At 43.0% G+C, this 16,163-nt stretch overlaps 1 protein-coding gene across 7 annotated transcripts in view; it reads right to left on the reverse strand.

The window, feature by feature from the left end:
- Positions 1–16,163, reverse strand: part of LOC110388988 (ceramide synthase 4-like) — a 61,597-nt gene that overhangs the window by 20,049 nt on the left and 25,385 nt on the right. For 5 of the 7 annotated variants that reach the window (XM_021378843.1, XM_021378844.1, XM_021378842.1 and 2 more), the window contains one exon: positions 12,815–12,988. The exons of the other annotated variants lie outside the window; for them this stretch is intronic. In XM_021378843.1, coding sequence (XP_021234518.1) covers positions 12,815–12,987 — 173 coding nt within the window. In that variant the 5' untranslated portion in view covers position 12,988. The remainder of the gene's footprint in view (positions 1–12,814; positions 12,989–16,163) is intronic. 7 annotated transcript variants of the gene reach the window in all.

The following is a 16,163-nucleotide window of genomic DNA, read 5'->3' on the forward strand; positions in this document are numbered from 1 at the left end:
ATAAAGAGAATCTTTCAGGATACCCGATCTAGAGACCTTCTTGAGGCTGTCTCTCCCTTCCCTCTGAACTTCAGCTGCCTTTGTGTTCACCCAGCACTACTGGGCTGAGCTGTGCTATGACAGTGAACTGAAATCTCCTAAGACTTCATCTTGAGTTCAGCCAGGGCAGATTGCTAGTAACAAACTTAGCTGCATGTTGTCTCACACTGCAGTCAGCAGCTGCTGCCCAAACAGGCAGAGAAATTCTAGGGCAAGTGTTAGGAGTGGGAGGGAGCAAGCTTCTCTCTGAACAACAACAAAAAAATCTCATAAATCTTGTTTTAACAGCTCTCACTGCTCTTACTGCTCAGGACACAGCATTTATTCTCTGCCCTTAGTAACATGATACATTATCTGTAAACTACTGTCTGTGTGTAGAGACTTCTTCGAATTATTGGTCTCCATGTATAAAAATATCTCAGCGCCAGTGCAGGAATCACAGACACTACAGGGTCAGAAAAGATAAGCCACACTGCTATCCAGAGCACCTCCTGCTACAGAATCACAGAATTGTAGGGCTTGGAAGGGACCATTGAGCTGCTGACCATTGAGTACAGGTGGGTTTTGAATATCTCCTGAGAAGGAGACTCCATCACCTCCCTGGGCAGCCTGTTCCAGTGCTCTGTCACCCTCACAGTACAGAAGCTTTTCCTCATGTTCGTATGGAATTTCCTATGTTCCATTTTGTGCCCATTGTCCCTTGTACTGAATCATTTTTGGAAGGGCAAGCAGAGAGCAGCTGCTTAACTGGGAGAAGAATTCCCTGTACTTACTACATACCCTTCATCATAAGGGCCCAAAGGCTCTTTACCCACATAATGTGATACACAAATGCACAAACATTTTCTAGGAATACACAAACCAATACTTGCATGACAATCTGGCAGAGGAAGAAGCAGAGCAAGCTATTTCCATATGAAATATGAAAGGTAGAATGCAACTATCTTGGCTGGACAGGTCAGTAGAACAAAGAGAGAGAGAGAAGAAATCATGGCTTCACGCAGACCAGGAGCTACAAAGAAATTTGTACAGAGCTTTTAAGGCAGAACCTGTCCTTGGGAGCACTGACACTCACTTCACAGCCCTTAAACCTCACGGCAGGCATAAAAGGTGCATGTTACAGGATATAGATTCCATGGGAACAAGTCCCTGAAAATGACTGGACAGAAGTAAAAACAAGGAACCATCCTCACAGACAGCAGGCACAGGAATAACCACTCTCATAGTTCAGTGCAGTGAAAAAGGGTGAGCTGTGATCTTGATGGATGGTCTTCTGGAGATAAACCAATCCCAATGGCCAGGTTAAAAGGACAGCAAACACCCCAGCGGTCCTCAGGGGTTCAGTGCACTCCTGGCAGAGCAGCTACTGATAACTCCTTAGCAAGGAGTTGCCACGGCCTTTCTGCCAGATTGTCTCAACTCTAGTAAAATGCAAGAAAGTTCTGCTTTGATTTGTGCATTTGGAAATCAAGCAGACTCAAAGCACAGGACCACAGAAAGTCAATATGCTGTCCTAGTTCCCTACATCTCTTCCCCATATAGCTCAGGAATCACACCATAAAACTATTACTGTAAGTTTCCCATTCCCCACATCTGTTGCATTACACAATCTGGCTACAATTGGGATGAAATAGGCAGCAGCTGAATGAGCTAGCACGTCTCAGAGTGTGAATCTGCATTTAAATGAAGCATTAGTTAAACAGCACTTTGCTGCAGTGTTTACCTTGAATTCTGCACAATCTGCATTAATTATTATTAGTCTTCTAGCATCAGTGTAACTTGTTGCTGCAAGGAGAACAAAATCCTTCAGCATCACAGGAACAAGTGCAAGGGAAGACAGAAGCTGCTTTTCAGCTTGAAGTTTTCTCTCTCTCAAGTCCCCAGTTCATGCTGCCAGGCACTGATAACAGCAGTGGTGACGAACACCTACTGTCCCCCAGCAGCAGCCAAGAAGTTCTGAAAGACAAGTCTAAATCAGCTGGATTCTCCAACTGATGAAGAATGAGGCTCAGTATTTAAATTCTCCACTTAAAGAAGAGAAGGGCAGATTCACCCAGCAGCAATGGGGACGGAGTCACCCATATCCCATGTGCCCATGGGCTCATTCTGAGCTCACGTAGAAATCCAGAGCTGTGGGCTGTACAAAGGTCTGCTGCTTTATACTCTGATATGAAGGTGACATTGCACTCATCTCGATTGCACCTGAGCACTTGTTAGCAGACATTACATTAATTTGACCGTCGTCCTTTTATTTTCCCAAGGTAAACAACTGGTGCAATGTTTTCTGTAAGGTTTTATTTCAAATATTAAGTATTACCGAGGTGTAATAATAAAATCAATGGCATGGTTTGCACATGAAGAGAGGGACTGGGAAATTTCTGACAGGCTTTGTTTCTGCAGAAATTTACACTGCAATCTTCATGCATAAATACAAGTACATCCATAAAATACATTAACTTTTTCTGTAGGTGTACTTACAGTGAGGTTTATAAAGCTAAAGAAGTTGGATGTCTTATGAAACCAAGTTGATGGGAAGTAAATCAGAAAGCGAGCTTAGAAGGTAACTGGAAGCTTTCCAGCCAATAGGGCTGGAGACGGCTCAAGAGGACGCCAGAAGTTCAGGAACCAGAACTTCAGGTCTCCTGCACTGGGATCACTGCTGATTTTTAATTGTGGGGGAATAGCATCTGACCTAATTACTGATTTGGACTTCACTATGTTGCTCTTGTTGGTGCCCGGTGTTGATGGAGCATGAACTTATGACAAGATTTGAGAGGAAATCTCTCAGCCACTGTAGCTTCAGCTAAGGAAAACACTGTAGCCAACCAAGATGAACATGTCACTTCCAACAGAACGCAAATCAATGTTCAGAATGCCTGAAATCCTCTAGGGAGCATTTAACTTGTAGTTCACCATCTGGCAAGATGTGAACTGGAGATCTGTCTTACAGTTTTCCTATGTTTGAAACATCATTTAACCTTTCATTAAACTCACTTTTCAGCTTGTATGACATCAGTTTCATCCCATATGAATCTGTCACAAAGATGCACAAAGGAATCAAAATACTATTTTTAACTGAGGGAAATGATAATTTAGAGAATAAAATGGGAGCTTGGAGCAGAAGCCTGAAGGAAATGTGAAGCAGACCTGAGCTAAGTACTGCACACCTCTAAGTACCATCACATTCATAAACTTAAAAAAAAAAAAAAAAAAAAAACCCAAAAAACTAAATTCTTCACATCCTCAGGCCTTCAGAAATGGCAGAGCATGTCAAGGTTTTAGCTAAGCTGAGAGATAATGCATATCACTTAACATTTTACTCTGGATCCTGAAGGGAAAGGAGCAGGAAAATCTCTTGTGAGAATTTCTCTGATTTTAAATAGGACTTGGTTGGTTCATTGGTTAAGCACTAATAATCTGTAGGATACAGTCTCCCAACCACTGGACTCTGGCCTTTCAGAAGGCCACAATTTACTCTGCTGGAGCTCTTTCCATGCCAAACTTGCAGCTGAAGAACAGAAACAGCCTAAGGAAGGACAATGCAGACACAGAGAGCTCCACAGCTGAAATGTCCTTTTTTCTTCCTCTGCAAATTGCAAGATTTTATAATTCAAAATCTATTTTCTCTGACTCGTATTCAATGGCTTACAGTGCATGACTCTAAAAGAAACAAGAAGGGTGTTTTAATCTGGATTCCAGAAACCTTGAATTAGCTGATCTTAATAAGAGAATCAGTAGGCACAGTGAGTGAGCAAAGGTACCAGACAGTATCACGGACAGCTTTGACCATAGTGCAAGACTCTATGCTTAGCTAATGGCTGTGGGTATAACATGAAAACTTTCAGCTGCTGATTTTTAGGAGGTTTGACACCCTCACTGCATTCAGAACAGCGAAACATTAACGCTCTCACTTATTTCAGGACTATACACAAAAAAAACCAAAAAACAAATAAATCCCTCCATGACTGAAGATACTTCTTCACAGCCTGCGCAGCTCAGAGGAAGCACAGTACACATGTACCCAGAGGTCTGACAAGTCCATGAGAGTCCTTTCTGAAGTGCTCCTCTCCACCTGAAGGAGTAAGACCAGTTAGTTATTAGGGGAACAGCCTGGAAGTTCTTCATTTGGGCTTCTGTCATCATACCTCCATCCAAAGCAACAGTGTTTGGAAACATGCTCATTCTCCTCCCCAGAGCATCCTTACCTACAAGGCTCACTTCCCACTAGCTGCAGTGTTTCCACCAGTGTCTCAAGGTGCACTGGTGTACTCTTCCATGGTCATGCTTTCTAGAAATCAGCACCCACGACAGAGTGAGATTTTTCTTTTTTTCAAATGCAGCATTCAGAATGCTCTTAATTTCAAAGCAGAGCATGGAAAAAAAAAAAAGTGTAAGAGTAGTCCTCACAAGATGTACTTTAATCACTCCATACTACTTGATTTACAAGAGTATCAGAGGTGTTAGTCCAGCTACTGATTTCTAACAAGATATGATACAAGCAACTGAACACTCAATTTCAGGAAGAAAAAAAAAAACAAAAAACAGGAGTTAAAATAATAATAATTAAAAGATATATTGACATAAATAATTTTGAATGATTTTTTTGTAAATTGAGACAATTTGTCCAAGATCAAAAGGCATGTTTGGGTTCAGTTTTCAAGCATTCTATCTGTACTTAACCCATAAAAGAGAAGCACAGCTATCTTCTCCACACGCCTCTTTGAAATCCAGCTCCAGGTTTCAAATTCCTTTGCCTTCCTTTGCTTTTCAAGACTGTATGCAGGCATTCACAGAATGCCATAACCAAGGGGTAAAATACCCCAAACCAATCACTCGCAATCACAGAACCATAGGGGCTGGAAGGGGCCTCTGGAGGTCCCCCAGATCGACCCTTCGCTAAAGCAGGCTCCCTACAGCAGGTGCACAAGAAATCATCCAAGAGATTTTCGAGTATCTCCAGATGGAACTCCAAAACCACTCTGGGCAGCTTGTGTCAGGACTCTGCCACTCTCACAGTAAAGAAGTTCTTCCTCATGTTCAGATGGAACTTCGTGTTCCAGTTTTGCCTGATGCCCCGTGTCCTATCACTGGGCACCACCAAGCAGAGCCTGGCCGCACTTAACCCCTGCCCTTCAGATATTACTCAGCACCGACCAGATCCCACTCAGTCTTCCCTTCTTCAGACTGAAAAGTCCCAGAGCTCTCAGCCTTTCCCCACCAAGAGATGCTCCAGGCCCTCACTATTTCTGCAGCCCTCCGCTAGACAGTCTTCAGCAGTTCCCTGTCTGCCCTGAACTGGGAGTTTGGCACTGGGCTCAGTGCTCCAGCTGTGCCCTCCCCACCCCAGGGTCCCATTGGCCTTCTTGGCCACCAGGGCACATTGCTGGCTTATGGTTACCCGTCAGCCACCAGGACCCTCAGGTTTTCTCCACAGAGCAGAGAGAATCTCCTTTCCAGCAGAGCAGCAGCCCCCAGGCTGTACTGTTGCAAGCAGTTACTCCTCCCCAGGTGCATGGCTCTGCACTTGCTCTCACTGAACTTCCCAGGACTCCTCTCTGCCCCTCTCCATCCTGCCCAGCTCTCGCTGAATGGCAGCACGGCCTTCTGCTGTGCCAGCCACTCCTTCCAGCTTTGTACCATCAGCAAACTGGCTGAGGATGCGCTCTATCCTTTCATCCCGGTCACTCATGAAGATGTTTAACAAGACTGGGCCCAGCACTGACCCCTGGGGAACACCGCTGGTTACAGCCTCAACCAGACTGTCCCACTGATCACAGCCCTCTGAGCTCTGCCAGTCGGCCAGTTCTCAATCCACCTCACTGTCCACTCATCTATCTCACCCTTCATAAGCTTAATCACAAGGATGTTATGTGAGACAGTGTCAAAAGCCTTGCTGAAGTCAAGGTACACAACATTCACTGCTCTCCCCTCATCTACCCAGCTGATTGTGGTATCACAGAAGGCTACCAGGTTGGGTGAGCATGGTGAAACACTGTTGACTACTTCTGACAACCTTATTTTCTTCCACTTGCTTGGAGATGGCACTCAGAGTAAGCTGCTCCATCAACTTCCTAGGAACAGAGGTGAGGCAAACAGCTCTGCAGCTTCCCAGGAGGTCAGCTCCTGCAGCTTAAAGCTCCACTGAATATTTAATTATTTTAGGGCAACACATTCATCAGTGTCCTGCACCCTTGGTTCTCCAGTGCTACTGAACTGACTCTCAGTGATACACCCGCGAGGATCTATGCGGCCAGGAACTTCTTCTGGAACCTCAAACAATATTTTCATTAGCATTAGCTTTCTGGCTTGTAAGTGTATATATTCTGTAAGAAAGTTCAGGATAGGAAATCCAGAGTAAATTTATTTCTCAGTCCTATGGAAGGATAGAAATTGAGAACTCTAGGAGCTAGCCTAAAAAAAAAAATCTGTTCTGCAACATCTCCAAACTCAGAGGATGGGGTTCATACTCACTCCTCACAGAAATTCTGTGACATTTTGGCTACAGAAAGGACAACAAGCAAAAGGAAAGCTAAGCTTCCATTCAAAATGAGCAGTAGAATGCATCATACCCAGCCATGCTCATTACAGGCTGGAAACAACTTGGAAGATTTTAATAATGCAGAAATAGTGCTTGAAATATCCTCATGAAATATCTTCAGCACAATCCCAAATCTGCACAAAAATAGCAGCTCCCATCCTTTCCTGTTTCGTTCATTCTGACAATTGTGAGTGATATTGTTACTACCTAGCTACCCAGAACAGAGCAGCAGAGACACCACAAGTAGCAATTCTCCGCTTTCCTGCTCTTAGGAGTTAAATGATGACACTTCTCCCACTCTACAAGAGAACACTGGTTCTTGGGTAAATCAAATTGCTACTGCTCAGTAAAGATGTTCCACAAAAAGGCAATGATAAGCACTTTTAAATACATCAGTGTAGTTGATAGTTATATTTAAATGAACACTGAATTATTACCAATGCTATATAGTCCAGATTAAACTGATATAAAAATATAAAAGTGCACATGTATATGTACAAACATGTATGTATGCATTTCCATAGTACAGATAATTTATTTAAGCTGATTTTAGCTAACTTGAATGAGAATCAATGGTTCTATGACTTTATCAAGATTCCTGAAGTATAAAATAATTTTTGAGTCTTGTTATTTTTGTATTGATGACAACTAAAGACTGGAGTTTCCTCAGGTTTTTGTTCAGACACAATGCTTTGATTTTTATGTGTATTTTTTGATGATTGCCGTTTGTGTAGTGCATGAATAAAAACCCAAGTTGTTTAGAAACACGTGTGAAGATAGATGAGTTCAGAGATTACAGTCCAAGTAGAAACTGATGGACAGAAAAAGTCTATTTAGATTGAAGAATTCTAACATCAATAACACCTCACCTCACCTTTGAAGAGATCACTGTGCAATTCTGAGCCTATTTTAGCTCCTAGTTTCCTTCAGAAAATTGTTTCACAAGCTAGAATTTCAGTGTCTGTACCTGTGCCTGAACATTGATGTTGCTATGCCTCAAAGAATCTTGAACCACGTTGGGGTATGTAAGGTTTGGGATTTCTTTTACCGTTTTCTCCTATTAAAAGCTTTTTTCAACATTTACTAGAACAGTTCTTTTATCATCTAAAATTTAGCTAAGAGGCAGTCATCTCCACCAAAGGAAGCACACAGCTCTTGTAGAAACGTCAATGTCATAAGCTCCAAAATCATTAAGTTTTTCCCATATAGTTAAGTAATGAGTCACTGAGACAGCTCTAAAGTACACCTGCACAGAGACACAAAACCCCTGAAACAAATATAGGGCATCTAAGACCCTGGCCTTTAAATGCAACTATGGGAAATTTTGAGTGATGTCAGGACACCACAGTTTGAGTATTGGATACACAGACTCAAAACCAACCCTTAAGCACCAGTGTCCTGCAAGAAAACAAGGACAGAAGCACAGGAAAGGACAATATAATAGGCAGTGATATAGGAGGCTTGCCAGCTCCGCATCCCACTTTTGTATGTATGATACGTTCACCAATACACAGAGTTGTGCTAAGGATCAGAAGCATCCACCCAGAGGGAAATCTGAGCTTGTGCAGAAATCTGTACAAAGCAGAGCTTGTCAGGCTGCCAACCATCACAAAAAGGAAGGTTATAAGGGTGTCACAGTGCCCATTAAATTAGCGTCGTCTGAAAGAGACCTCTGGATTTCTCCAGTCCAATGTCCTGCTCAAGGTGGGACCACTGCTAACATCAGATCAGGACAATCGAGGTTTCAATGTGAAGTCTTGAAAATGCACCATAGCTAAGTCTTGAGGACACCAAACACAGAGATTCTCCATGTCTCTGGTGACATGTCCCAAGGCTGCACCATCCTCTCAGAAATAAAGTTCTTCCTAAAGCCCAAAATGAATCTTTCAGAATGCAATTTCTTGCCTTTGTCATTTGCTGTACCACCTGACATGACCAAGGGAAAAGTTTTGCTAAGGTACACAAGTGTTTAAAATCAGGCTCCAAATTATGGGTCCAGGACACAGCTCATACGTACAGGCACAATCAGAGGAACTGAAGAGGTTCCCATCTTCTAGCTCCTCCTTTGTGTCAGGCCAGAACTACCTACCTCCCCCAAAATCTGGTAATGGCCGTAAGTTGCTTCAGGGGAGGTGCAGGTTGGATATTAGGAAAAATTTATCCTCAGAACGAGTGGTGAGGCACTGGAACAGGCTGCCCAGGGAGGTGGTGGAGTCATCATCCCTGGAGGTGTTCAAGAAACATGGAGATGTGGCAATGAGTGACATGGTCTAGAGTGGTCACAGGCATGGGCTGACAGTCGGACAGGAGGATCTTATTGGTCTTTCCAACCTTAAAGATTCGATGATTCTATGACCTGCCTCAGTAATGTGGCAGGTGGAGACAAGGAGTGCTGTATCCTGCTCACCAGCACTGAACGCTCCCTATTTTTCCACCTTACCGAGATCACAGCAGCTCACAGAGGAGCTGCTTCACAGAATTGTGAGTTTTTTCCTCCAGGGTTGCACTCACAACGTCCTCAGCTCTCCCAGGCCCCACCCAGCTCCTCCACTTCCCACAGCCACCACCTAATCCACTGAACAACTGGTTGTTGGATGTTTTTGTCACAGTTTATCCAAGTTCAGCCCATACACGCCAAGGAGAGGGAAAAAAATGCTCCAGGTAGCAGGGTACTCCCCAGCTATAATCTCCAAAACAAGATGATGACACCATTAAAAAATGCCACGCAAGCTGTCCAACGCAGCTGCTGAAGTAGGACTCACAGAACCTCCTCTGGGCTTCTCTTGCCTCTTTCAAATTTTCTTGGAATTCTGACACAGCGTTTCTGAAATCTAGGGCAGGCACCACCGGAAACAGAGAGCATATCTAAACAAAAGAAATGCTTTCCATCCAGATGCATAGTTGCAAGTCTTAAGGGCAGAATAAATAAAGTCGTAAGTAAGGGCAGAATAAAGGGAAAGCCATTGAAACCAATCTTGTAGCTTATTTATCTTCTTCAAATTCATACTCATTTTGACCCACAAATGTGCAAAGCAACAAAGTCAGGGCCATCTGCATGGAAAATGAGAATGCATATCCTTTCAGCCTGTGTTTCTCCAAACTCTGTGCAAATGAGTTTAAACCATCCTAGCCCACCTGTGCAACATAACAGAGAGACAGAGGGTTTGATTCACACCTCTCTAAGGGAAGCCTTCTTTTCCAGGATGAATTGAATGTGAAATAGTAGTGATTAAAATGAGAAAATTTCATGCTGAAGTAAGTGACTGCAGAGAGTTACGACAAACAAGAATACAGCTCAGAACATTAGCTTGTAATTTGCATAGGTAAGATAGTGGTATGATTACAGGTTTCCTGGACCTGTAAAATGGGCTTGAGATATTATCTTTTTAAGGGTGTGGCAAGAAGCTTTTATTTAATGAAGTTTGTAAATTAAAACGGCTTTAAAATGCATGAGCAGGCCTAGGCCCACAGAAACTCTCCCAGCTGATGCAGTGTTTGGATAGGAAAGAAAAAAAATATTTTTGCATGGTCAGGGGCATCTTAAAGGGGATAGAAAAGATACTTTAGGCTGACATGGTTTAGTGGGGATATTGGTGGTAAGCGGGTGGTTGGACTGAATGATCTTGTAGGTCTTTTCCAACCTAGCTAATTCTATAATTCTGTGATTCTATGATTCTATAACTAGCACCAATGTGGCAGGGGGAAGACGAATACAAGGAACAAGTCACAAAAGCACTGAACTGTTGCAGCTGGAAGAGGCCTCTGGACATCACAGAGCCCAACTCTGCCGCTCTGGCTGAGGTGGCTAGAGCAGGCTGCTGAGCATCCAGCTGGGTTTTGAGTCTCCACAGAGAGAGAACACTCCCTCCCTGGGCAATATGTCCCAGTATTTGACCACCCTCACAGTAAAAAAGTGTTTTCTTATATTCAGATGGAATATCACGTTTCAGTTTGTGTTCAATGCCTCCTGTCGTCCTGCCACTAGGCGTTACTGAGCAGAGTTTGTCTCCTTTGTCTTCATGTCCATGTCTGAAGAGCCCAGAATGGGGCAATTCTGGTCAAAGCAGAACATGAAGGTTAATGTCTAGCTTTACTCTCCAAGCGTTTCTAAGTGACCAGCTGACATTACCTACCTAAAGAAGTCCTACGGGTCAGTAAGGAAGAAACATGATTCACTTCTGTTTTAATGGTTGCCTACAGTACCTTGGTTCACACATGAGTGGAGGTAACTGAGACACCTATGTCCTCAGGTAAGTGGAGGATAAAAACAGTAGAATTTATGGAATGCATACTAAACATATTTTTTACAAACAATTCCAAGTATCATCATAAAAAGATTCTTTAACTAATCATTCATGCATTTGGTTTTAATAACACTCCAGTTGAATGCCAGTATTTTTACATAAAAGCAACAGAGTTCAGAATCTACTTTTAAAAACTTTTCAAATATGTCCTTGTATCACAGAGAATCCAGAGAAGAAATATGTTGCTAGCTTACAGAGAGGTCTATTTCCATTTTCTTGCGCAGACTCTTTTTTGAAATGAATGACAAAATATAAACTTTTTAATTTTATTTTTTTTCTGAGCTTAAAACCACCACAGATTTTGACTAAACTATGCCAGTTGCTCCAAAAGTAATGCCTCCTAATTATTTCCATGGACGCTACGACAGATACAAAGAGCACAATAATACTATTTGATAGAGCAAATTCCCAGCTACAAAACACGACTTCTCAACACAGTCACCACCATTAGCTGTGCATTTTTGCCTACAATACCTGCAAGTTGCACTTGTACAAATCTGCACCAGTGGAGGTGACCCACTGTCACTGCCACCACTGCTGAAATGCACCACCCACCCCTCACTGTGCTCACATCCACTGGTCTGTCTCCATAAATGCCAATGAATGTCAGTGTGTATCAGTTTTTCTGCATGGGGGAATTTAATGACACCCCTTTGCTTCATCCGCACTCCCATGTCAGAGCCATCCTGTCAGACTGCCCTTCTGCTGCCATCTGTCACACAGCAACAGACTGTAACAGGATATTGGTGGGAAGGTTCAACCTCTACTGCCATCCCACCAACATCCCTCTCTGACACTGTGGGTCAACATCATAAACTAGTAGGCATTACTTTTGGAGCAGCCATCATACCTCAAAAGAACACCTCTTCACACAGCAGGTAGGAATAGTGATTTTTTCAGTCCAGCAAAGACTATTTTAAATAATTTTCAAAATCAAGAAAGCAGATTTACTCTGCAGCCCTGACAGTTGATGACACCATGGTAATTCTCAGTTAATCCACAGATAAACTACATCACACCAACACCAACAATGGCTAAACTGCCTATAGCAACAGCACCAGTTGAGGACCTTGATGAAACCCAGCCAGCAAATGCTGAGGGGGATTTCTAGCTATGTCTTTGCCATAATTCCCAAATTATCTGTACTGAAGAGCAAAATTTTCAAATGGCTCTGGCCAGAAAGATCCTAGAAGCAGAGCAACTCTTGTGTTGGTACTGGAAGATAATATCCCAGAGCCTGCAAAAAGCAGCCACGAAGCAGGTCTGGCAGTGAAAGGGAAAGAGGAGGAGAGACTCTGGCAGCCCAGCACCACAAGTGGCTTTAGCAGACCCTGACCCGGAGGAAGCAGCCACAAATCTCCCTGCATGGTGATCCCAAGGAAATTACACTCCTGAATCCCAAACTGTGGTCAGTGAAATGCATATGTTCATGTGGCTCTGCAGTGCTGGTTCTGAGGGCAAATGTCTCAGCTTATCTTAACGCATGTTATTTACACTCCCCTGTCAGGTGAGATATCTCAGATCCCCATTTTCTGAGATAGGGGACACCTAGCTGTATTTGGGAAGTCTAAACATTATTTCCACTGCACTTGACCCAGAAACAGCAAGCAACGTACAACACAAACAGTATGTCTGCCTTCTGAAGCTCAAGCACAAGACTAATTCTAGGGCTCACTTGTTTTAAGTGTAGGAAGTCATATTGCTTACAATTAGACCTTAAGGGTACAATTTGTGCTCTATATTCAACATGCTTCTTCAGTAAATAAACACAGCTGCAATATAAGAGCTGAAACATTTATCTCAGCAGAATTTATGATCTGAAGTTCTTGTGGCCCTCTTCAATCATGCATTGGTCCAGACAACAAAGCCAGCTTTTGGACCCACATTGACACTGTTATCCCTAAAACACCCCAAACATCACTAAAGAACTTACCTTTCAAAGATACATCGAATGACAACCAGGATTAAGGCAAAAGGGATGCTGAGCAAAAGATCACGAGGCTGAGGGTAATGGATGTCTTCAGACTCTTTCATGTCCTCCCATGTAATTCCCGGGGGGAGCCAGAACTCGTGCTGCCATAGCCATTCATTCAAAGAGTGTGCCATCCTGGAAGGAAGAGAGACCAGACTACACTGAGGATGTCTAGCACACAGCAAACCTGTCAGCACAAGCTAGTGAGGCAGAGAAAGGATTACACCCTAGCTGAGGTAGCACCTGGCTATGAAAGCAGAAGAGGTGTGGAACACATCAGTGCCCAAGGAACTGATAAACTACTCACAGATTTTTATCAGGTGCTCAGTGATTGCAGATTCTTGGCACAGAAAAAAAAAAAAAGCTAAAATGGGGATTAAGTGTCTCAAAATTCATCAGAACACTAGTGTAATCCTCAGCAAGATGTATTGAGAAGTTTTAAGCCTAATACTGCAACTTCAGAAGTGAACAGAGTCCTTTCTACAGGAATGACAGCTTGGTATCACGAAGATATGGCAAGCCCGCTCCCAGGCTGGCTACCAGCACTGCTCTATTTGTACATATCCTTCCCTTTTCGTCTTCTCCTCTACATGTACATATCCATACCACTTACCCTTTGATCTTTTGTATTTATTTGCTTCTATTTACACACTGCAATTTCACTCTGTGTGTGTGTGTGTGCACTGTAATTACTATTATTCTGAGGCTTGCCCTTAAAAAAGGAAGAAAAAAAAAAGAGGTCTATCACCTGCTTTACATACGTAAGGAAAGTGTGTCCAACTAAGAATTTCTGTGGCAAGCTGGATTCTCAATGTAATTTTAAAGACCATGATTGAAAGTGTCATTTACATACATGATCAGAGAGTTTAACAGCATAAAAGGCAGCAAAATAGGTGTAACGAAGTGTTCAGCACAAAAATACTGTTGCTAGATAATTCCAGTTCATTCACAAATATGAGCTGTGCTGCCCTCCAATAGAGGCTGCTCATTCTAACTGATAACAATATCCAGAACATAAGTTCTGAATGTAAGTCAAACAGACTCTGTGTAGGTAAAGAATAAGTAAGAGGGAGGCATGGGAATTAGATGCCCATTGAGATTATTTGAAGGGCACACAGGAAATGCCATGTTACGAAACCAATGGAAAAAAGCATGTAATTTAAGTGTCAGACATGATTATTATTATTATAAAACATCTGATCCAGAGGAGGGCCAAACTCTGGCCCATTTTCTGCAAGGAAAAGCACATAACAGGTTGAAAATGAATCATATATTTGATTTTGAAGATATCTTCAACTGAGGAATAGATGCTTTGTTAGCTAAATTGAAGATCAGGCTTATTCCAGAATTCTGTAGAGTCTGAGGGATATCACCTGAAGAACAAACTCTCTCCTTGGTTTGGACTTGATTATTGGAGAGCTGGGCAGGGAGTAGTTTGATGAGGTTTAACAATAGCAAGTGTAGAGTCTTGCACCTGTAGAGGAATAACCACATGCAACTTTACAGGTTAGGAGATGGCCTGCTGGAGGTGAGCTCTGCAAAGAAGGACCTGGGGTTCCTGGTGGCCAACAGGTGACCATGAGCCAGCAGTGTGCCCTGGTGGCCAAGAAGGCCAATGCTATACTGGGGTGCAATAAAAAGAACATGGGCAGCAGGGTGAGGGAGGTGATCCCCCCCTCTGCTCTGCCCCGGTGAGGCCGCATTTAGACTACTGTGTCCAGTTCTGGGCTCCTCAGTTGTAAAAAGACAGGGATCTCCTAGAAGAAGTCCAGCAGAGGGCCACAGAGACAATGAAGGGCCTGGAGCATCTCCTGCATGAGGAAAGGCTGAGTAACCTGGGGAAAAGAAGACTGAGGGGGGGGATCGGATAAATGTTTATAAATATCTGGAGGGAGGTGGAAGCCAAATGGATGAGGCCAGGCTCTTCTCGGTGGTGCATAGCAATAGGACAAGGAGCAATGGCCTAAAACTTGAACACAGGAAGTTTCATACAAACATGTGGAAGAACTTCTTTACGGTAAGGGTGACGGAACACTGGAACGGGTTGCCTAGAGAGGTGGTGGAGTCTCCTTCTCTGAAGATATTCAAGACCCACCTGGACACTGACCTGTGTGACCTATTGTAGGGAACTGCACTAGAGGGGGATTGGACTCGGTGATCTCTTAAGGTCTCTTGCAACCCCTGTGATTCTGTGATGCTGTGATTCATCTTGGTGTGTCTTTTGATCTCATTATAACAGGGAAGAACAGGACCCCATTGCTTCACATTTGACTCTCATTTCTCCTGGAGTATTCACAGACAATTCACTGTGATGACAAAGCTGATTGCAAATAATTGACATAAAGTGAATGCAAATTTTCTGAGCATTTAAGATATGCAAAGCAGGAAAATGCTTTGCCGTTTTCAACAAAGGAAATAAAATACTAAAAATGAATTCTTCTTCTAGTCCTTGCATTTTCTTATTTCAGCATTTGATATCTGAATAGACAACACAGAAATAACTCCAAAAAATCAAAAACCTGATACACTGTAGAACTGTATCTAAAAGTACAAGGGCTGCTACAAAAATAATGCCTCCTAGTTTATGACGTTGGCATACAATGTCAGAGGCAGATGTTGGTGGGATGGCAGTAGAGTTTGAACCTTCCCTCCTGTATCCCATTACATTTTGTGTCCATGTGACAGATGGCAGCAGAAGGGCAGTCTGACAGAATGGTGTCTGACATGGAAGTGCGTATGAAGCGAAGGGGTGGAACTGAATTCCTCCATGCAGAACAAAAGGCACCCACTGACATTCATGGATGCTTGCTGAATGTTTATGGAGATAAACCGGTGGATGTAAGCACAGTGAGGAATGGGTGGTGCATTTCAGCAGTGGCGACAGCAATGTGAAAGGCAAGCCATGTGCTGGATGGCCATGAAGATTTTGACAAGCACAGCATGAAGCTCTTGTTCATTGATGGCAAAAACGCACAGCTAATGGTGGTGACTATGTTGAAAAATCTTGTTTTGTAGCTGAGAATTTGCTCTATCAAATAATGTTGTTGTGCCTTTTATCTATGTTGTTCTAGTTTCCAAGTAAACAAATAGGAAGCATTATTTTCAGAGTGATCTACTTAGTAACAGTAAGGCCACAAGAATATCCATCCTTGCTCCAGCACCCAACTTCACTAACCCTGAAAAGAACACCCAGTTCTTTTGCCTGATTTCAGTTTGACAACAGTCACAGCATTTTCTTCCTGATGCAGCTTCTGGGAACTGCTGTTTTGCTCCCATTTCCAGGCTGTTATTCATTCTTTCTGTTACCTCT

Source organism: Numida meleagris, chromosome 27, assembly GCF_002078875.1.
Source record: "Numida meleagris isolate 19003 breed g44 Domestic line chromosome 27, NumMel1.0, whole genome shotgun sequence".
Lineage (NCBI taxonomy): Eukaryota > Metazoa > Chordata > Aves > Galliformes > Numididae > Numida > Numida meleagris.